Here is a 22,743-nt window from a genome sequence, read left to right on the forward strand (position 1 = left end):
GGAAACCTGGAACCTCCCCCTTTCCTGGGGACCACCCCGTTACACTACATGTAAATCTCTGAAATGTAATACATGATTTCAGATTTCTTTGACTTTTCACAAATAGTCCTTTCTTTGGTCATCTGGTAAACTCCTATTCAGTCTTCAAACCCCTGTTTGGGGCTGGAAAGAACACTGTGCTGGAGTCTCTGAGGTGAAATTCTGCCCCAAATCTGGAGTCCTTCCTTTCCTCAAGACAGAAAGCAGGGACTCCCTGGTGGTGCAGGGGTTAAAGTCTCAGTGCTATCAAGCTATCACCAGCCACTATGGCCTGAGTTCGATCCCACTGCAGCCTGAGTTCGATCCCCAGCCAGGGTGGTGACACATGGAGCGGCAGACCTCTCCTGATTTACCCGTTGCTCCCCTCAGCAGTGTATTTCAGTAAATCCATCTGTTCTACTCCCCACTGTGTCTCTGGTGAATCCTTTCACACACACATACCCCCACACACCTCTGGCCTACACCCCAATTCTTGTACACATAAATAAATAAAAATAAATCTTGGGGGGAAAAAAAGACAGAAAGCAAAGAAAGTAGCTTTAAAAATCCAACAACCCATTGACCATCTCCACTTACATGTTTCTTAAACTTCTCAAATTTAACATGTTCAAACAGAACGCATGATGTAAAAGATAGCCCATTCACTGCTCAGCCCAAATGCTGTAGAGACACTCTGGTCCCCCAATCCGTCACATGTGACTCACTTCTAATCTGTCTCACCCCTTCTCACTCACTCACTTCTAATCTGTCTCACCCCACTATCAGCCTAGTCCAAACCTCATCATCTCTTAACTCTATCACCATCATAATATCTAATCATGTCTCCTTCCCCAGGCTTGCCAAAACCCTTCATTCTCTGTGAAGCAAAGAATATTTTTTTAAAATTAAATCAAAATCTGTCACCCACTCTTCAAAACCCTGGAATGGCTTCTCATCATATTCAGAATGCTCGACAAAACCCTTTCCATGCCTACAAGGCCTCTTGCAAAATCTGTGACCGGCCTCACTTCCTCCATGTTGCCATCTGGAACACAGGAAGGAGGTTAGAGAGAGGGGTTCTGGGGCAACTGTCCCACCCATTGCCCCTGTGAGATCGGCAAGTTGCTTAATGTCTCTGTGCTTCAGTTTCTTCATCCATAAAGTGAAGCTGTTGGGGGAGTAAAGGAATCTTCAGAACAGTCTCGGCACATGCAAGCTTGTGGCCATGCCCACAGTCCTCCACAGGGGGATGATCTGAACCCTTACATTTGAGGGAATAAGTGAGAACCAAAAAGTTAAGGAAAGAAAATGAACTTGAAGGTGGTTATAATCAAGTTTAAAAAACATATTTATGAAGTCTTTACTTTCTGTGCATGATGAAATCTTCCCTTTGCCCTTTAACACAAGAAAAAACCCAAGAAAGAATTAAAGGTTGATGAATTTTAATAGCTTTTTATTGATGGATAGCTTGGCTAGTCTAATAAAAATAATAATAACATGTTTAAAACTCACTTTCATTTGCTAATCCCTGGCTTTCAGCTCATACCCCTAGGGAAACCACTCTTGGACTCCAAAGGGCACAGGCAAATACTCAAGTTGACTCATGGGAAGGCGGCAGCCAGGCGGGCCTTTGCCAAGAGCCTCTGCGGTGCTCTTGGGCCAGGCGGAGGCTGCAGTTGGCGCGCCTCTTCTGGCAGTGAGGCTATAAATCACCCCCTGTCAGCCTGCTGCTGCAGTTTGGGCTTCCCCAAAGCTCCTAGGCGTCCAGGTTTTTGTTCCCACATATCTGCTTTTTAGAAAACAAAAAAAGCTCTCTCCTGGTGGAGTATATTTCCCTGGCATGATGCCTTCTCTTCCCAGTTCTGATGAGCTCATTTTTTTTGTGAATGGAAAAAAGGTAAGTGTGTGTGCTGATTAATTTGAATTTTCATATACCAGGGATGAAAGTAAAGCTAATTTTTTTGGACACTAGGATGCTGCTTTTTATTTCCTTAACCTCTCTCTCTTGTGTCTTTTTGAAGTCAGATATCGAGATGTGGCCTTGAACATGGATCATTAGTTCAAGGTTTAGTACAAAATTCTGAAAGCCAGGGGACTTTGCCAGTTCTTTACTTTTTTTCAGAATCAGTGAAGAGCTTCATTTTTGTATCTTATATTACAATGGGGGTGCATTCTGACAGTTGGGCTCCAGGACACAGATATGAAAATTTTGTCATTCCCCCTTTATTTCAACTAGCTCTACTTGATTTCACCACTGCTTTTTTAAAGGGAGGCATTTGTGACACTGAGGACAATAAAAATCACAAGACTCAATAATTTTCCTTTGCCTTACTTAATTTCCTCGGACTGAGGAGACAGACTGAAGCGTCTCTGTCTGTCTGATGGAATTAATAGACTGCTTTCTGCACCATGGAAGAGATGTGGCAACTCTAAAGCTTAGCTATGCCAACCCTTCTCAACCCAGTACTTTAATTTACAAAATGAATAGAAAGCTTGAGGTGCTTGTGAACAATTAGAAAAAAGCCTAGTAAAAATTTAAAATAGATATTTATTGTGAAAAGGATTTTGTGTTAATGCTTTCATTTCTCCAAGTCTCAATTTTATTGGATTCCATTCATCTCTAAAGGAGAAAACAACTTTTAATTAAGGCAAGATAGCAGGGAAACATCATTTTTAGGAAAACTATGAACTGAAAAAAAGTGAAGAAGAAAGAAAAGAGTGAAGAAAATGGGTTTAGCAATACTGTCTGCTGATAGTGCAGGATTTTGAACACGCTGACTGGAAAAATCAGAAAAACGACTGCTGAGTAACAAATTGTAGATATTCAAAACCTAAGAACTTTCTAAATGTGAAGAAAATGGGTCTTGCTGCTCTGTTGGCTTAATCTCTAGAAGCACATTAGAATGGTTATCCCTCTTCAAGTTTGCGGTCTTTCAAATGCAGCCTATATTTTGCTGTTTTTACCCTTTTCTGTTTTACAAATTTGTAAGACAAGTTACAGATGGCATCAGAAGAAAGTATATATAAATACAATTCTATGACAAAATGGTTTTGTTTTTATTTTTGTGGTTGTTTGACCTTCTTTAGACTGAGGGACATAGGTTGGGCAAAGCATACTCCCTGATCAATAATACATCATTATCACAATCTGGACAAGACTTCGCATTTATTTTTTATATTATTTATTTTTTTTAAGATTTATTTATTTATTTATACAAGCACTGGGTACAGCCAGAAGAGCGGGAGGGTGAGAGAATTCACCAGAGCCAGAGCGGGGAACAGAGCAGGCAGAAGGGCCAAAGTACACTGCTGAGGGGAGCAGTGGGCGGCATGAGAGGTCTGCGCGCCATGTGGGACCCTCGCCCGGTGGCCGGGGATTGAACCGGCGCTGCAGGCATTGCAGCCTCGCAACCCAGCACTCAACCGCTGCGCCACCAGGGAGGCCCTATTTTTTATATTATTTTATTTTTTCTTTTTATTTCCTATCTTCTATTTCCTTCCTGCATATATACACTTGTGCTTTTAAAATTACATATAGAGATATAGAGATATAGTCTATATATCTGTGTGTAAATATTTATACATATAAATATATATATATATTCTATTTACTTTCCATATGGTTATTTAGAAATACAGATGTGTGTATTATTTGCTTATACAGTGGTATTATTTTTTATCAATCTCCATTTGCTTCTCTTGTGACTCAGCACAGTTTATAAGATCTATCAGTGTTGCTCTTTGAACACTTGGCTCTTTCCTTCTGCACACATAGTTCTCCAGGATACCATATCCTTCATTCTTCTCTATTACCACAGTGACAGATACACACGGGACATTTCTCCACTACCCAAGAAATGCTACAATGAACAGCCTACCATGTGCCTCCTCTTTGGCTCTGGAAAGGAAATCTCTAAGTGAGATTGTAGCCTGCTAATGTCACGCCAGGTGACTTTCCACAGGCTTGCACCGGTTAAATTTCTTGCAATGTATTGCATAACGATGCTGTTTCCTTGCCTTATAGATGTGCCAATCTATGAAGTGCCAGTACTTGGTATAATCAAACTTCCCAGGCTTAGCTAATCTGAGGTTGGCTAAGGTTAATGTAAGTGGTGTCTTGTTGTGGTTTCATTAGCCTCTCTGATTATAAGAGTTTACTGAAGCACTTGTATGCTTTTCATTTGCTTACTAAAAAAAATTAAGATTTCCCAACTGTCTATAAATTGTTGAAAAAATAGAACATACCAGGACAGGATAGTAGTGTGACTAATGGTATGAACAGTATTTCTTACATGATATATAAGTAGTCTCTAAATGGCCAGGAAGGGGCCTCCCTGGTGGCACAAGGGGTCAAGCACTGCACTATAAATCAATCCGCAGCCTCTGCAGCACGAGTTCGATCCCCGGCCAGGGAGAAACCCACATGGTGCAGGGTTTCACCCGCTGTTCCCCTCAGCTGTGTATTCCAGTCAGTCTGCCTGTTCTGTTCCCCACTCTGTCTCTGGTGAATCCTCTCACTCACCACATCTCTGGCCCTTACCCCAGCTCTTATATGCATAAATAAATAAATATTTTAGATAAATAGATAAATAAAGAAATAAATGGCCAGAAATAGGATGCATTTGATATATCAGAATTGCAGTTGACAGCCTTTAATTAAATACCCCAAATCTAGACTTGCCTCCTCCTTTGGAATCTTCATTCTCCAAATGCCATATATCATATATTGGGCCTGAGACAATATCATGATGGATGGAAGCATTAAAGAAGCGTTGCACTGAGAGGCAGCTAAAACTGATTGGGGAGGAAGTATTGTTTACATGGAATGCTGTATCAGGAATACTGATGTCTTTATAGCAGAGAATAATGTTAACAGGCTGTGTCCCCTCAATACAAGGCAGACGGGAGAAAGGAATAGTAGTCCTAGCCCACCTATCATCTTGTTCCCCTAATTCCTATTTTTCTACCTTTGGAAAAAATTTCCAAAGTCACACAATGAGGGTATTACAGCAAATATTACTGTAGTGCTTTGCTTCTGTAATGCCACCATACTTAGTCCCTTCTGCATGCTACAATTCCAAGAAGATTGGATGGTGAGTTCAGATCTGGCTGAGTGATCTTCTGAGGACTCAAAAGGAGATTTGGAAATAGGAGGCAGTATATGAAGAATAATGCAGGTCTCTTGCCTTTGTCAGGGGTGATAAAAATAAATAACACTTTTAGTGGGATGATGCCCTCTATTTCTGTGTCACTATCCTTCAGTGTCACTATCCTTCCAGGTAAATTTCTCTCCAATTCTTCCCTTTGATCTTGCCTGACTCTTCCTAGCAGAGGTACTTCCTGGGCCAGGAGAGCACACAGCTTTCATCTCATTTGCTGGCTTTGATTATCGGAGCAGCCTGGAGCACAATCTGACAGCCAGAGTGGAGATACCTGATGGAGAGGGAGTATGGACAGAATTGCCTCCTGCATAACATGCTCCCTGCGACTCCCTTAGGAAATCTCTGACTAACCATTTTTATGACTATATATGGCCTTGAGTTATCTGGGTCAATTTTGTAATCTGCGCATGTTTTCCCATCTGGGTTTGTGATACTTATTGCTAAGAAATATATATTTCCGGTGATTTGATCATTTTGATCATTCCGATGATCAAATTATAATTTTCATATGAATTTGCTTTTGCCCTTAATTCCCAACTCACAACTCCCCAAACTCAGAATTTCATGTCTAGAATGGGAAAGGTGTCTTTTGTTATATGAATGAGGTGACTTTCAGAAGCACCTAAGGATGAAGGCTTGTTGCCTGAGAACCAACTAAGTGATTAGAGGGTAGAAACTTCCGGTGCCACCCACAGAGCGAGAGGGGCTCCAGGTTGAAACAATCACCAATCATGAGTGATGTAGTCAATTGTGCCTAACTAATGTGACCTCCATAAAAACTAAGATGATGGGGTTCAGAAAGCCTCCAGGTTGTGGAGCTGCTGGGAGAGGGGAGCACATGGAGAAGGCATGAAAGCTCCACCCCTCCCCACACACCTTGCCCTGTACATCTCTTCCGTCTGGATGCTCCTGAGTTATATCCTTTTGTAATAATTTCGTGATCTAATGAGCAGAAAGATCTAAGTTCTGTGAGCCACACTAGCAAATTAATCAAAACGAAGAAGGGAGTTATGGGAACCTCTCTGATTTATCCCAGTCAGTCAGAAACATGGGCAATAACCTGAGTTCGTGACTAGCAGCTGAAGCTAGAGGAAGGGCTATGGGGCTCTCTAATCTGGAATCCTGGGTAAGAAGCATAGGTCACAGGTTTGGTTTTGCCTGGGTTTGCAGCTGGTATCTGAAGAGGGTGATCTTGGGCAACAAGTCCTTAACCCTGTGGAATCTGATTCTGTCTATGGGGAGATAGTGTCAGGATTGAGCTGAATTAAGTTAGATACTTAGATACCCTGCTGGTGTCTGAGGCTCGCTTGTTGGTGTAGGAAAGCCTCCACATACACCCACACTGCAGCTGGGTCCAGGAACGCCTTCAGGGCCCTTCCTCAGTAATGCTAAGGAAAAACAATCCAGACTTTATAATTGTCACAAAAATTGGAAAATTCAGACATTGAAAAAATTCTCCATAACTTCTTGAAAATTCTGGTCCCAAGTGTTAGAAAAGTTTATTATTTTTTCCCATGAAACCACCTTCTTTCAATAACAAACCCCCCAAATAATGAACAGAATTGTATAACATGTTGGTAATACCTTTCTAAAATCCCTTCTCTCATTCACAACATAGGTCATAGAGAAGAATGCTGATCCTGAAGTGAATCTGCTATTCTACCTGAGGAAAGTCCATATCCTTATATTTGGCTGCAATCAATCTGGATTGGGTGGTAAAAAGAGAACATACTATGACTTATAAAGAGAGGCACCTTGATTTTGCTCTAGGTAAATGACCTGTGTTGGCTTGTAAGGTCTGGTTTCTTACCCAGTCATTTTATTACGATAGCCATTATCGTTCCCTAAGGCCCCGTTCCAGGAACTGGGTTTATAGTCTCACACACACACACACACACACACACACACACACACACACACACAATATCCAAATTCTCCTCATTGGTTCTGCTCCATCACCAATTTATTCAGCTTCAAAATGTCGTTAGTAGTCACCCATCACTTTGCTTTTCTGTCAGTTCTAAATCCACTACATACTTTCCCAGGCTTTCTGTCAATAACTTAAATGAAGAAATTAATCTGTATTCAGCTGAAAGTGGATTCCTGAATAAGCCTGACCAGAGGGCCCTAGGAACACTGTCTCGGGCCCCACCCCTTCTCCCCAGCGCCCCTTCTGCCCATTCCTTTCCAGAGTGGAGTCAGGAGCTTTATTTTTAATTTGTTCCTCAAGTTGTGAGTAACTTGAATATTTGTGGGTAGCGCAGATTCTCTGCCGGAATCAGCACCGACCAGCACCAGCCGCCTTTGCTTTTTATAAGGCTTTTTTGACCGCGTTCAAAGCTCCGCACATAAACTTATGTCTGGGCAGCTCACTGCCTGCCTGTGTGCATGCGGGCATTTCTTTTCTTAAACTTAAGCCTTTCAAAAATGCAACTCTTGTCTTTTAAGCCTGCCTGTCTGTGTCTGTGCAGGTGTCTTTCTTTCCTTTTTTCATTCCCTCAATCAACTTGCTGTGAAAAAACTGTGTGCTGATGAAAAACAATAATAATAAACTTATATGCATGATTTTACATTCTTCTCCTTAAGGTAGATCTGTAATTCTATAGACTCCTCAGGCTCCCACAAAACTTTAATTCACTGCTGACTTGGGACCTGTCCTCTGTGTCATTCTCAGAACAGGACATAGTCACAAAGAACAAAATGTGTTTGGAGGTGAGCCCATCACCTGCCATCCCTGAGTCACCCACCCCACGCCCTGCCCTGCCCAGACCTGCTGGGTGTGATCCTGTATCACCTCTCCCTTGTCACCTCCTGGCCAGGTGTGAAGCAATCTGATCTGCAGAGTGAGATAATGCACCCCAAAGAGCCCACAGCTACTTGGGACAAGGAGGGTATGTCATTTTAGAGCTGCTTTGTTTCCGTGAGATTCTGACCCTAGGATAAAACTGAGGAAATGGGATGGCTCAGAGGTTCCCTAACCATTGGTCTTGTTTGCCTATACCCTTTACGTGCTCATCACTGAAGCCCTAACACTTATTACAGTTTTTGAGATAATTCCTCACACAGCTAACAGACTTGACCAATTAGCAGGTGCTCCGAGGTCAGCTGGAAGAGATAGCATCTGCCTTCAGTCTAGTGGGAGAGACAGCGGTGAGGAGGCAAGAGTGACTTGTGGGGACACAGGGGCTGGCACTCACACTGGGCTTGGGAGGAAAGAAAGAGATGAGGGTTGAGGAAGAATCTTCTGGACAAACAGAAGTTTGGGGGAGAGGGTATTCCTGTTAGCAGGAGGGGAAGAAAGGAGTGCGGGAAGCTGAGACAAGAGAATACAGTGGTTTAAGAGTTGTAGGTGGTGGGAGGAAGTGATGAGAGATAAAGGAAGAGAAATAAGCTGTGACGTCCTGGAGGCCAAGGATCAAGGTTGACCCTGTCACATGCCCTGTCTTGCATAGTGGACACGGCAACTCACTGATGAGTGACCAGATCCCAGTAGAATTCCAGTGTACACATTGGCACCTCAGGACATTCTGGATATGCTGTGGGGCTGTGTATCTTGGGGACACTGAGAAACTTTTCCACTTGAAAAAACAAGTTTCCGATGTCTAGTTTATATTTGAACTTAAGGAGGGTTGCCAGACCTAGCACATGCAAATAGAAGACTCCCCATTAAATCTGAATTTGAATGCATAGAACATACTTGCCTAAGAGAGTATTAGTTGCTTATCTGAAATTCAGATTTCGCCTGCAGACTATATTTTATCCAGGAACCCTCCCTAATGATGGCCTTTATGATGCATCCACGGAGGAGGGAAGTAACTGCTTGAGTCAGGCACTTCTGGTGAGGGTGGTGGGAGTATCAAACTGGTTGTTTTTGGTCAGAGGACAAAATTTTTCACTTAGGCCAGCATTAACATGTGATCAAGGCACTATTTTAAGGCCCAAGAAAGTGAAGTGTGGCCTCCCCTCTTGGAATCACACAACACCTGGATTGCTTTGCTTGGACATTTCAGGGTGCCAACAGCAAAGAGGACAGGTGAGTTGGCCTCTCGTGCCCTTTCCGTTGAGCTCTTCTGAGGTGTTGCAAGCGTGAATCCAGCCCCTGACTGGAGGTGGAAAATCCAAACTGCCTGAGCAGACAGAACTGGCTCCACCTAGGGACCAATAACAGAAGGGGGATGTGCGGCCCCTCTGGACCTTGGTAGAGAACTTCCCAGCTCTTACCCCCAGGGGCCTCTTGGTCCAGTTTCCAAGATAAAGTTAGTCTTAACCTCCACCCAAGTCAATTATGACCTCCACCCATGAAATCCTTTTTAAACCTCAGCTAGAAGAAGAAGAAAAAAAATGTGAATTTCAGTAGATTCTTATAGAAAAGAAAGCAGAGAATTTCCATATATTATTTGTTCTCTTTTTATGAAATATGCAAATTTCTTATGGAGAAAATGTACACAGGGACTGTTGATATTACTGGCTCTGGAACCAAAGTGATTAAATTAATCTCTAATCCCATCAGAAGGCAGAAGCCTTCACACTGCTGAACCATGGAAAGCTAAACCTCCCACGGGGATTTTCTGAGTTTTGCACACCTCCCATCACCTCCTCAGTGAGAACATTCCATGAATCCAGAACCAGCAGGTTCACAGTTTTGAATTCAGTAAGTTTGCACATCTCATTTGGATGCAAATCCTCACCTAACCAGATACAAGTTTCTTTGTAGTCTTTGTGGATCTCACTTAATTTGAATATCCATATGGTTCCTGGCAGAGATATTCTGGTGTTTGATTACAAGTTGCTGCCTAGAGCCCCTTGGGAATGCTATCTTATGCTTTTCTAAAATCTGGAACATTCTGTATTCAGAAATGCATCTGGTCCCCAAGGTTTTTAGATAATTCAGTGTGCAGGTGGGTCTGCAAGGATTTCTCCTCAGCAGTCTTTCATCAATGAGTTCATTTATATGCCGAAAGCAGAACAATCTCTCTTTTTTTAATTTATAATTATAAATTTTATTTGTATATTCCCCATACAATTGCGACCCCCTTATTTTGACCCCAATCCCTCCCCTCCCCTCTCCCCACCCCCCATAGAGTGTCTCTGGTTCATAGTTGTTTGTTGATTTTGATTTTCACTTTCTTATAGTTATTCTTTTTCCTGGTCCCTTATTTAAGTTTTCTAGATTCCTGCTATGAGTGAGACCATCCCGTATTTTTCTTTTTCTTTCTGGATTATTTCGCTGAGCATGATCCCTTCCAGCGCCATCCATGTTGCTGCAAATTGCATGTGTTTATCTTTTTTGAATGCTGAGTAATATTCCATGGTGTATATGTACCACATCTTCTTGATCCAGTCATCTATTTTTGGGCATTTAAGCAAGAAAACTTGGTACAAACTCAAGAAAACCTGATACTTGTTACTGATAGCAGGAGGAGAGAAGTCTGAAAAGCAAAGTGGCCTGAGCGCTATTTCCTTGACTCCCTTCCTTCCAGTCCGCCTCACAGGCACCAAGTATGGCTGTGGGGGAGGAGGCTGTGGCGCCTGCACCGTCATGGTGTCGAGATATGATCCCAAGACCAAGAAGATCCAGTATCCTTTGCCTTGAACCAGCCCTGCTCTGGGCACACCTGGATAAACAGCCCCTCCCTCTTTCCTGGCCCGCATGCACTCCTAAGCTCCTATGGGAATATATCTGTCCTGGGCTCCAGTCTCTCAGGGCATGCTCCCGATTGCTATGCACCCACGTCCTCTGCTTTTAAGTAGATTTTGGAGATTGGGGAGGTGGGGCTTCAGGCAAGAGTGGCTTAAACACAGAGATGAGATAACATCATTCTGGTAGATGGCTCCAGAACCATGGTGATTAAATTATAAATTTATGCATTATAATTTATAAATTAATTTTAGAGTTTAATTGTAAATTAAGTTTTATCATATGTATGTACAGGGAAAAACTCAGTATTTGTAGATTGGCTATCTGCAGTTTTAGATATCCTAGGGATTCTTGGAACAGGTCTCATGTGGATAGCAAGGGACTACTATATTATCACATTTGGTGCCCCAAACACAAACAACTTTAAAATAAACATCACAATCACTCACATTGTAAAAAGAGGAAAGAGAGGCAAGGGGAGTTAACTTGCGAGGGTCATATGGCCGATTGATGGCAGGAGCAAGCTTTGAGTGCTAGCTGTGGAAGGCAACAGGAGCTGCGGGAGGGGCTTATGAGTGTGGACCCCCACGGAAATACAGCCAGGGAGACTGGCAAAGTAAGAGACCTCCATCAAGGAGACAGAGAGCCGGCAGAGCTGAAGGAGTATGAAATACCAGAGCGCCTCAGTGCTGCTAAGTTGCTCTCCAAGCAATGTCCTCAGATAGAAAGCTGGGCAGCACAGTAGAGGTGGTACAGGACTGACTGGAAGGCTGGGACATTGTGGATAGCTCTCGGAGAAACTTGATGAAGACACAAAAGATGGGCATGTAGCTGGGGAGAGACATAAGTTTTGAGATTCTGTTTTTAGCACAGCAAACATTTGAATCTATTTCTTGATTCAAAGCAGGTTAGGGAAATGAGATCTTAGGAGCAAACAGGTTAGGAGGACAATTGATGATGGAGCAAGACCATGGCAAGACAGGAATAGATGGTGTCCAGGGTGCAGGGGAGGAAGATCCCTCACCCTCTGGACCTGAAGTGGATGTGAGACTCACTGCAGCTCAGGGGCGCAGTGGCAGCTGGAAGTGAAGGAGCCTTCACCTCTAGCTCCCAGAAAGCAGCGAGGTCAGGCTAGCAGGGCAAAGAGGGGAGGAAGCATTATTGAGAGAAGAGGAGACTGAGATAAGATTAGAGGAGGTAAACTTTATGAAAGGGAAACTGGAAGACACCCAATGGACCTGCCCTGACTCTGTGTATCAAATGCTCTTCCAGGGCCTCTATTCGGTTCGGTCCAACTGGGGACTCGCTTCTGTGAGTCAAAAGGCTGCTGGAGCCAAGAACTACATTCTTATCCTTTCTTCATTTTCTCAGCTTGAGTAGGACAATAAAGGGAAAGGGACAATCCCCACACCTGAAAAGAGATTAGAACTTAGCCAGTGTGGGAATTAAGAGGCAAAACTGAAGCGATGAACTCTGGACCCCGTTCCCAAAAAGTGAATTGAGACTATGGGGCTGCCTACTTGCAGTCATTACTATAGACACTGTGCGGGAGAGATGGCCAGTCATGCTTGGAGTCCGCGTGGAGTTTTAAAAATGATGAATTGCTCTCACCCCGGAAATTCTGATTTAATTTAGGGAATGTGCAATCAGATTATCTATTAAAACTTTGCACAGTTGAGAGTCACTGCACTCAACAACCCCATGGCAGCTTATATAAGCTAATACATCATCTTGTGATGAGGACAAGACTTCTTTTTCCGAGAACGAGGGGAGGAATGGAGAATGAGAGTCTCTTTGAGGTCCTACCTAAAACTCTTTATTATTCTTTTCTCAACTTTTCTTTCTATTATTCAGTTCTAGTCATATGTAAGCCCTTCCTCAGACACATCCAGACATTTATAGTTTTATATCTAGGGGTCTCTGTATGCTCAGGGAAGTGCAAGTCTTATGTCTTTCCTGACCTGAAATAGCTGCCTGAGTTACATTACCCTGCAAGTCCAATGAGTTTTCTTGACATAATTCCCTCACAGTCATTATCCAGTCACTGCGTGCCTGGTGCCCATCTGCTCTCTGCATGGGGCTGCGGTCACCACCGTGGAAGGGGTAGGAAGTATCAAAACCAGGATCCACCCTGTGCAGGTGAGAGCACAGTGCGGCTGGGAGCAGGGACTGTCATAGACATTCTGAGTATTCCAAGGACTCCCATTAGGTCATTAACCTTGAGATCCTTTGTACATTATTAAATTCTCATTTTATAATTCAGTGTTTCATAGTTATGGATCTTTTCATAGATTGGTGTATAAAATATATCCCTTCATTGATGTAACTATATCTTAACCCAAAGAACTATAATAAATCTGCATTCATTTTAATGTATCTTAATGATATATCTTAATATATCTTAACTTCTCAGACCTCTCCTTGACTTAAACTAAAATAAGGACAGTCCAGTATGATAAAAGAAAATGAGATAGGAGACTAGAAGTTCCTAGAAGATACTAGTTGTCTACCACATTTCAAAATGACTGAATTCTAATAAAAAGGCTAATTGTGTGTACAAATCACTCCCCAAATGTCTCAGGAGTGATTGTATACCGTGCTACAATAAAACACATTTAATCCAAATGCAAAGTGTTCAATAAAGCTTAGAAAACTTTTTAAAGAAATGGTAATGTTATTTTTATATACAAGAATAGGAATTTCTGCAGACATTGTTTTAAAAGCAGAGTGTAGAAAGAAAATTATGAGCTATGTTATCACCATGAAATTCCTTCTCTTGGGGCCTCCCTGGTGGCACAAGGGGGTGAGACGCAGCACTATGAAGCTGCCTGCAGCCTCTGTAGAACAAGTTCCATCCCTGGCCAGGGAGGAGACCTACATGGTGCAGCATACCTCTCCTGTCTCACCCTCTGCAGTGTTTTTCAGTCAATCTGCCTATTCTGCTCCCCACTCTGTCTCTGGTGAATCCTCTCACCCCCTCCACACACACACACACACCTCTAGCCTGTACCTCAGTTCTTGTATGTATAAATAAATTTTTAAAAATAAATTAATTATGAGGATGACACAATGCTACTAAATATGAATTTACAATATTCAAAGCATTTCTATAGATGATGTCATCTAACCATCAAAAGCTCTCTAATAGAGATGGTGAAGGGCATGACAATGGCTTGCCAGAGGCTATGCGCAATGATTTGCATATAGTCATTCATTTATCCTCACCACCTCCTGTCAAGTGGATACCATTATTATCCTAATTTTATTTATTTTTATTTTTTTTTATTTTTTAATAATAAATTTTATTTTTATATTCCCCATACAGTTGCAACCCCCCCCTTTCTGATCCCAATCCCTCCCCTCCCGCCCCCACCCCCCCAAAAGTGTCTCTGTTTCATAGTTTTTTGTTGATTCTGATTTTCACTTTCTTATAGTTATTCATTTTCCTGGTCCCTTATTTAAGTTTTCTAGATTCCTGCTATGAGTGAGACCATCCGGTATTTTTCTTTTTCTTTCTGGCTTATTTCGCTGAGCATGATCCCTTCCAGCGCCATCCATGTTGCTGCAAATTGCATGTGTTTATCTTTTTTGAATGCTGAGTAATATTCCATGGTGTATATGGACCATATCTTCTTGATCCAGTCATCTATTTTTGGGCATTTGGGTTGTTTCCAAAGCTTAGCTATTGTAAACAGTGCTACTATAAACATAGGGGTGCAGGTGTTCTATGGAATTGTATTATCCTAATTTTAAAGGTGAAGAAAAAGTCAAGTAAGTCAGTAAAGATCATACAACTAATCAGTTGCAGGAAGGACCAAAACTCATATAGACATAAACGCTTTTTGCTTATTCTTCTGAACTACGCTTCCCATTTCACCTATAAAGAAACCAGCATCTAAAGAGTAAAGTGACTTAATGCCTGACACTAGGTTTTTCTTGAAGGGGAAAATAACAAATATGATTTCAAGAAATGAAAGTTGCTGTTTTTTCCCCAGAATGACATCTATTACCCTGCAGGTATTTCTGGAAAGCGAAATATATAAGCATTGTTCCTGCCTGGTGACCAAAGTAGGCAAACGAGAGGTTTCAAGTGCAAATAATGTACACTTCTTCTCAGGAAAGACTCGCCAAATGCCACGGCACGCAGTGTGGCTTCTGCAGCCCCGGGATGGTGATGTCCATCTACACCCTGCTGAGGAACCATGTGGAGCCGACCCCTGAGCAGATAATGGAAGCTCTTGGAGGTGAGCCATCCTGGTCCTCTGCAGGAAGGGTGGAAGTGCCCACATGTCTAGAGAAGGAGACCCCAGACCAGAGGGAGAAGGTGTGACCAACTTTGGATTTCCAATCTCCTGGCCAGGATGCAGACCTTCTTAGCACTTACTTAACTCAAATCCTTTCCAGGAAGAGCTCTCTTCATTTTGGCAGCAGTGATGCCAGAAATTGATTTTATTATAAACTTTTCTTCCTTAATGGGGGCCTTTGTCATCATGCAAAAGTCAAATGAGCTGTTTCTAACACTTTTTTTTTTTTTTTTTTTTTTTTTTGTGGGACCCTCGCCAGTGGCCGGGGATCGAACTGGCGCTGCAGAGGCTGCGGGGCAGCCTCGCAACCCACTGCTCAACCACTGCACCACCAGGGGAGGTCCTCTAACACTTTTAATATGATCTTTTCCAAATGTGGAAATTTGGGTAGTGCAGAATAATGAGATTTTGCTCAATCAAGTTAATCTAGTAGAATAATTTATTACCTTTAATTACTAAAATTAATTTTACAAAGAAAATAGACTTTCAGATACTTCACATTTTTATGTTCTGGTTGAGTTCATTATAATATCAAGGAGGTCATAGATAGCAATTAGTTATCACGGGTAAGCTTGGGGAGCAATTCAATCTCTTAAGACAAAATAACTATTAAATTTAAATAAGCAAACACAGTTTTCTACCAAAAGAAAGTACATTAATAAGTGTAGTTTTTTTGTAACAAACATGCCTACTTTCAAGTAACTGGTCACAACTTCTTGCAAGAAAGTTGTGAAAGCAAACCTCTGAATATTGTAAGAAAACTCTTTGTTCCTTTTGATAAACAGAGTTAGATATATATTCAGTTTTACAATGAAAAAATATAAAATAAAATGAGGCAAAAATTTAACTTAAATTTTATTGTAACTGATCTGTAAATATTCTCTAATATTTTACCTTATCTCCAGAACTTCTTTACTCAATTTTTTTTTTAGCTTTTCATTCAGTGCTATTAAAACTTTGCCCTATGAATTCAATGGTAATTTTAACCAAACCTGAAAGGGTTTGAACAATAGATACTTCGTTCTATGAAGTAATCTACACAGATGAGGTAATACGGACTTTGAAAAGCAGAGCTCTTTTGATTTGCCATACTTTTTGTTTCTTTCTTTGAATGTGCACAGAGTCTTACAGAAATGGAACTTCTGCCCAGATTTCATGCCTGTAATTAACACAACCAACAGGAAATTATGTTGTCAAATTTGGCTAAATTGGTGAAATAGATAACTTTATTCTAGGTGTATTATATACCTAGGTGGAGAGTATATTTTTGTTCACAATTGATGTACTGGAGTTCTTTTTTATAATTATCAGCATTAGACACTGATAAACTTCATGTTCGTATTTTAAGAAAAATGATTATGTAAAATAAAATTCAAAGAAGTGCAGTCATGTATGACACATTCCTTTTAAAAAGGTCCATTTGTGTAAATCACCACTTTATTTAACCTTTTCTTCCCCTTCAAGACTAAGGAAATAAAGTATTTTTAATTTTCTTCTTTTTTCTACTTAAAAGAATTTCTGTAATGGGTGCTATTAACTTTCCGTTGGTGAGCCTTGTAGTGGGGCTCACCAGACTAATTATGTCACTAAGACAAAAAATTCTGATACTGGGCCTCACCCGGTGGCGCAGCGGTTGAGCGCTGGGTTGCGAAGCTGCCTGCAGCCTCTGCAGCGCCACATGGCACGCAGACCTCTCCTGCCGCCCGCTGCTCCCCTCAGCAGTGTACTTTGGTCCTTCTGCCTGCTCTGCTCCCCGCTCTGGCTCTGGTGAATTCTCTCACCCTCCCGCGCTTCTGACTGTACCCAGTGCGTGTATAAATATTAAAAAAAAAAAATTCTGATACTAGCTTCCTCTGATCTCTCATGTTTGCTTTTGCTTTACTGTAGAGAAGGTGTTCATTGCCTCTTAAGTGTTTTTCCTCATGCCATGAAGTTATGTTCTAGACTTTTCAGCTCCTTTTTTTTTTTTTTTTAGGTCAACAGCTTCAGGGATTTTTGTGTGTGTGTTTTTTTTATTAAATAATTTTTTTACACCATTGTTCATTTTTAAACAATATTTGCTTCCTCTCACCCCCTCAGGTGTAGTCCCCATAGGGTTTCCTTCCCCAGTGCACCCGTGCACCATCACCACAGTCCCTTGTGCTCCTCCCTTCCTCCCTCTGATCCCTCTCCTGCCTCCTCCCCTGCAGGATGTCTCTGATTTACAATTGTCTGGTTTTGCTTTGTTGTATTTTGTACTGTTATTAATTTTTTACACTGATGTCTTATTGGGTTCCCCTATATTCCTGCTATAAGTGAAACCATCCAATATTTTTCTTTTTCCTTCCGGCTTATTTCACTGAGCATAATACCTTCACATTCCATCCATGTTGCTGCGAATGGCATGAGTTTATCTTTTTTGATTGCTGAATAATATTCCATTGTGTATATGTGCCACACCTTCTTGATCTAGTCATCTATTTTTGGGCATTTGAGTTGTTTCCAGGTTTTACCTATTGTAAATAGTACTGCAATAAATGTAGGGGTACAGGTGTTCTTTTGAATCAATGTTTTTATGTCCTTTGCGTAGATCCCCAGGAGTGGAATTGCTGGGTCATATGGTAGTCCATTTTTAGTAAACTGACCTTTTATGTTCTTTCCTCTTAGCAAAAATAAATAAATAATGGCTGCTCAATCTTTTGATTTCAATTTCTTCCTAAACAATTCTTATTCCAATAAAAAACAAAGGAGTGTGTCTGTTAACCATCTTTCCACATGACTCACTGGCCTCAAACTTCCACATAACACTTTACTTTCAAGTGGTTAAACCTGTTCAATCTATATACATACATTATTTCTTAAATTTCTAAACTGTATTTAAACATTTAAAATTTTCTAGTATAAAAACAATCATTCCTTTTATAAAAATCCAAAAAAATTAAAAACAAGGAAAAAACTCATCTCTTTGCCGCCAAGATACAGGCACAATCAGCTATTTGTATTTTCTTTCAGTCTTTTCTATGCATAGCTCTTGCTTGCTTATCTTAAATACTGTGACTGTTATATATTTAATTTTATATTACGTATATAATTTTAACAGTATTCCATAAGACTTCCCCATGTTAATAGAGCCTCTTCTTAAATATCATTTATCATGGCTACAAAATTTAAATATACTTTTTAGAAAGTGGTTTCCTCACCTTTTACACCCTGCATTTGAAATGTTGACTGATTAAAACAATACTGAACTTGCTGAACACATACTGTGCTGTGCCGAGAGGGTTCAAGAATATCTAGGAAATCCTTACCCTCTCCAAAAGCTCAAGATCCAATGACCCTGCCTCGCTCAGCACAGTCAATGAAAGGTCTACAGAAGGATCTAGATGGTGAATTAACGAGCTCTGAGGAGGGTGTTAAACCAGACCCCAATAGAATAGGGCGAGTGGGGCCCTGAAAAATTGCATGCTTTGCCTAAGAGGACATGTGAGGGAAAGGATATTGCATGAGAAAAGTTTAGCAAAGGTTACACATGGGATATTATGGGGTGACAGGTTACATGAGCTAAGTCAAGGGTGGGAAATGAAGTAAAAGAGCTGATTGGGGAAAACTATGGATATCTTTGTGGTATTTCAGGAAGAAAATGCAATCACAGAATCTACTTTTGAAAGAGTCATTTTGCTGGTTTGGCAAACACAGAAGAATCATGAAACATAAATGAACAATATATTTCTATATCATTCCTTAAAAGTTGATCTCTTCTCAATCAGGTAATTTGTGCCGCTGTACTGGATACCGGCCAATAATAGAAAGTGCAAAAACTTTCAGTGTGGTAAGTTAAAATTATATTATATCATGTCATATCATATCATATTATATATTCAGTGATTTACTATATTAATAAGAATTTGTATAAAATCATCTATTGCATTCAATAATCAATAATGATCCCATGTTGACCTTTCTAATGTTCATTGTTTTACTCTACATATTGAATGCCACTGTTGTTTTGTTGTTTTTTAAATAAACTTTTGGCATATATCTTGTTGTAGCCCTAAATTAAGCACTTCCCTAAGAAGTATATAGTCCATAACTTCAAGAAATGCAAAGTCTATTGAAGAAAATAAACTATAGACTAAGAAACAATAAAACATAATTGAAAAGCAAGCTATTAGAAGTTCAATATATACCAAGTATGTAAGTTTTCAGGGAACATGGGATAAAGAGAATTAGTGAGCAGGAAGGAGAGACATAAAGGAAGCTTATTAGAGAACAGGAGTTTCCAGCTAAGTCTTTAAGCAAGTGACAGAAATGGATAGATTTTTTTTTAAAGGTCAGTAGAAAATTCCAAGTAAAAAAATTCATGAAAGTAAGAAATAGAGAAAGATACAAAATTGATGTGACCAAGGAATTTAGACTTCAGCTAGCTATACCAATATACAGTTACTGTCTTTCTCAGAGCAGAAGTCAACACAATAAGGACAATATTTCAGAATGAAAATTCTTGGCACCTTGCCTGTGATAAGGATAATCCTAGAAAGATACGAGGAGAGTGGGCACAGTATCCCACGCATGGGGGAAGGAGGACCCAGACCAGTATGGGAGATAGGTGCCCAGAAAAATAGCTTTCAGGAAATAGAGGGGTTCTGGAATCATAAACTCTGGACAATGAAGGATGAGAAAGGAATCTAAGTCACCTTCAAGGTTGAGAGATCAAGAAACCAGATAAGAAGGAGGAAGTTGGAAAAGAATGATTAAGGTGTATGGCAGAGAAGAATAGTTTGGGGATATATTAAGTTTTTAGAAAGTTAAATGGCAAGAGGAGACATACCTTTCATAAGATTTCAGTTAATGTATTTTTCCAGCATCCAATTTTAGGTAAAAATAATTTTTTTAAAGATTTATTTATTTATGCATACAAGAACTAGGGTACAGGCCAGAGATGCCGGGGGTGAGAGGATTCACCAGAGACAGAGTGGGGAACAGAAAAGGCAGACTGACTGAAATACACTGCAGAGGGGAGCAGCAGGCGAGACAGGAGGGGTCTGCCTCACCATGTGGGTTGCTCCCTGGACAGCCGGGGATCGAACTCGTGGTGCAGAGGCTGTGGATTGCTTCATAGTGCGGTGCTTAACACCTTGTGCCACCAGAGGGGCCCAGGTAAAAATAAATTTTATGCAATATTAGATGACCAGAAACAATTCAGGATATACAAGTTAATTCCAAATACTGAAATGATTAGTCTAAGAGTTGCAGTAACTGACCGATGAATTCAGCACTTGGGGTCTGCATGAAATGTGCTGGAAATTAGACTAAAATCATTTTAAACCTGATACAAAAGTCCAAAATAACTCCAATAACGTCCATAGATGCTCAGGTATTCAGTTTATTTATAATTATACTTGGAAAGTCTTAAAGGCAGTTCATATGAACCATATTTCAAGAGCCAGCCAACACTTTTGGTTTTCTCATTCCCACCTTTTTTTTTTTGTGGTGAGGCCAGGAAAGTTTTATTACTCATGCATGAGGTCTCAGTACTGCGTAGTCCCATAAGGTCTGAGCACTGGTCTAGAGACAAAGAGTTTCTTTTATACCCAACTATTTTACATTGATAAAACTGGTTAGTTAGCATACAATTCTTGACACAGGAAAAGGGGAAGGACATATTCCCACCTTGAACTACATGCCTTTTACCTCACTCCCAGTTAGAAGTCTGAGCCCTGTTCTCTAACCCCTTTCCTCTTCCCATGAGAACTGAGTTACACCATCACCAAGATTCCATCCCGAGTATGCTCCCTTCAGTTTGCCCTAATTGTCCAGCAGTGGAGAAGTTTGTTCTCGGTCCCCACGCCCCCACCCCCACCACAGTCCTTGAGGAACTCTGTTACTTCTTCCACAGCTCTTGTGGGCCCAGATATGGCTGGTGCTTCTTGCTGGGTTGGTGTTTAAAGAATGGACAAGTGATTTTGTTTTAAACTGCATTACTTCCTAAGGGATCAACTGTTTGTCAATTGAAAGGATCAGGGAAATGTTGCATGGATCAGGAAGAGAGGCCTTTTGAGGAGGAGCCGGAAAAAGTAAGTATCTGGTATTCCACTTCAACTGGGATGCCTGAAGAATACAATATACATGCCTGAAGAATACAATATACATGCCTGAAGAATACAATATACATCCAAATTTATTCAAGTTTTCTTTTAGTGAGAAACGTCAAAGCTAGTGAACTCAAGGCATAAACAGTCTTGAAGATTACCCCCCAAATTAGCAAACCCTTGACTTTATCGAGGCTGGCCACCACAGATACTTTCCTTCAGAAGAATCCCAAGTTCCTACACCTTAATCTGGTTTCTCCCCCACACCTGTCCCCTGCCCCTCCAGCACTAAGAGGCCTGGGGCCGAAGTGTGTCTTCATGCTCGGGGCAAATCATTATCTTCAAGTAACCTCTGAAGTCCAGCACTAAAGTTCCAAACCCAATTTCTGACACTAAAAGAGGGACCCCAGAGGACATGAAATCTGCTGGGAACCCTTCATGGTCCTCTGAAGGAGGTGGAGGTAGGGACAGGAAGGACTCCTCTCAGGGACACCCCCTGCTCGGGCCCCACCATTTTGTGACTGCAGAGTCAGCACTGTGGGCCCAGACCCTGAAGTCTGGCTTACAGACTCTCAAAGAAGCTCAAGATCCATTTGTATTTTGTTGTGTTTTGTTGAGATGTGTACCAAACTGTACAACGAAGATGAATTCCAGCCCTTGGATCCATCCCAGGAACCTATATTTCCACCTGAGCTAATAGTAAGTTACTTTATGTTTGTTGTCTTATGACATGATACGGTTTAAGCCTGTTTGTATTATACTATAGAAACACTGGGGATTAGACACTGAAAGTTGGAACTGTGCCCAGCATGGAGCACACAGTAGGGCAGTAACCCACACTTAAGGACTGGTTCAGCTCCACTATAGGTAACTTGAAGAGAACAACTTAGAAGAGTAGTATTCAGAGATATTTCAGTTTAACCTCCTTGGTATAAGATATTGAGTTCAGAGAGTGTTGGTAACTTACCCAAGGTCACACAGCCACCTCATGAATGATGTTAAAGGCATTTTGTAAAATAAAGTAAAAATCAAAAAATACTTATTACAATGGGATTACATTGTTCTTACAATTAACCTCTATGATGTCAACCCAGTGGGAAAAAAGAGAGAATATAATATATAAACAGTGTGGTAGGCCCACCATTCCATTCCATGACTATGGACATGATCGTGGTTTTAGAGTCTCGTCTCCACATGCCCCTCAGAGTATGGGAACTTGGACTCACTATCATTTAAAGATTATATGTATAGATATAGGTGAATACCTATAGATGTATGGATATATGTAATACACTGTGGAGATATATATATATATATATATATATATATCCCCCTTATTATGTTTGGTGAATGACTCAAGGGATTATTTTTAAGGATAATTTTGCCTCTGAGTGATACCTGTCCAAAAAATAAAAAAACTAATTCCCAAAGATGAGGCTCCTCTGAGTCACTATTAGGGCAGAACTAGAACAAGAAGCCTGGCCCCTTAATTCCAGACTAAGGTATTTTTACTATACCTTGTAACATCCTCCTCACATACTTACTAATATAGA

General features: G+C 40.9%; 1 protein-coding gene across 1 annotated transcript in view; it reads left to right on the forward strand.

Annotated features, from left to right (window-relative positions):
* The first annotated feature begins 1,861 nt into the window (after positions 1 to 1,861).
* The window catches only part of LOC119254820 (aldehyde oxidase 4-like), a 58,144-nt gene continuing 37,262 nt past the window's right edge, over positions 1,862 to 22,743 (forward strand). Inside the window, exons 1-9 of the mRNA XM_037521877.1 lie at positions 1,862 to 1,915; positions 6,799 to 6,852; positions 9,214 to 9,217; positions 10,661 to 10,757; positions 12,849 to 12,957; positions 14,936 to 15,062; positions 18,869 to 18,930; positions 21,092 to 21,175; positions 21,809 to 21,889. Of these exons, the coding sequence (XP_037377774.1) occupies positions 1,862 to 1,915; positions 6,799 to 6,852; positions 9,214 to 9,217; positions 10,661 to 10,757; positions 12,849 to 12,957; positions 14,936 to 15,062; positions 18,869 to 18,930; positions 21,092 to 21,175; positions 21,809 to 21,889 (672 nt within the window). The remainder of the gene's footprint in view (positions 1,916 to 6,798; positions 6,853 to 9,213; positions 9,218 to 10,660; positions 10,758 to 12,848; positions 12,958 to 14,935; positions 15,063 to 18,868; positions 18,931 to 21,091; positions 21,176 to 21,808; positions 21,890 to 22,743) is intronic.

Source organism: Talpa occidentalis, unplaced genomic scaffold (assembly GCF_014898055.3).
Source record: "Talpa occidentalis isolate TD23 unplaced genomic scaffold, MPIMG_talOcc4v2.1 talOcc4.3, whole genome shotgun sequence".
Classification (NCBI taxonomy): Eukaryota; Metazoa; Chordata; class Mammalia; order Eulipotyphla; family Talpidae; genus Talpa; species Talpa occidentalis.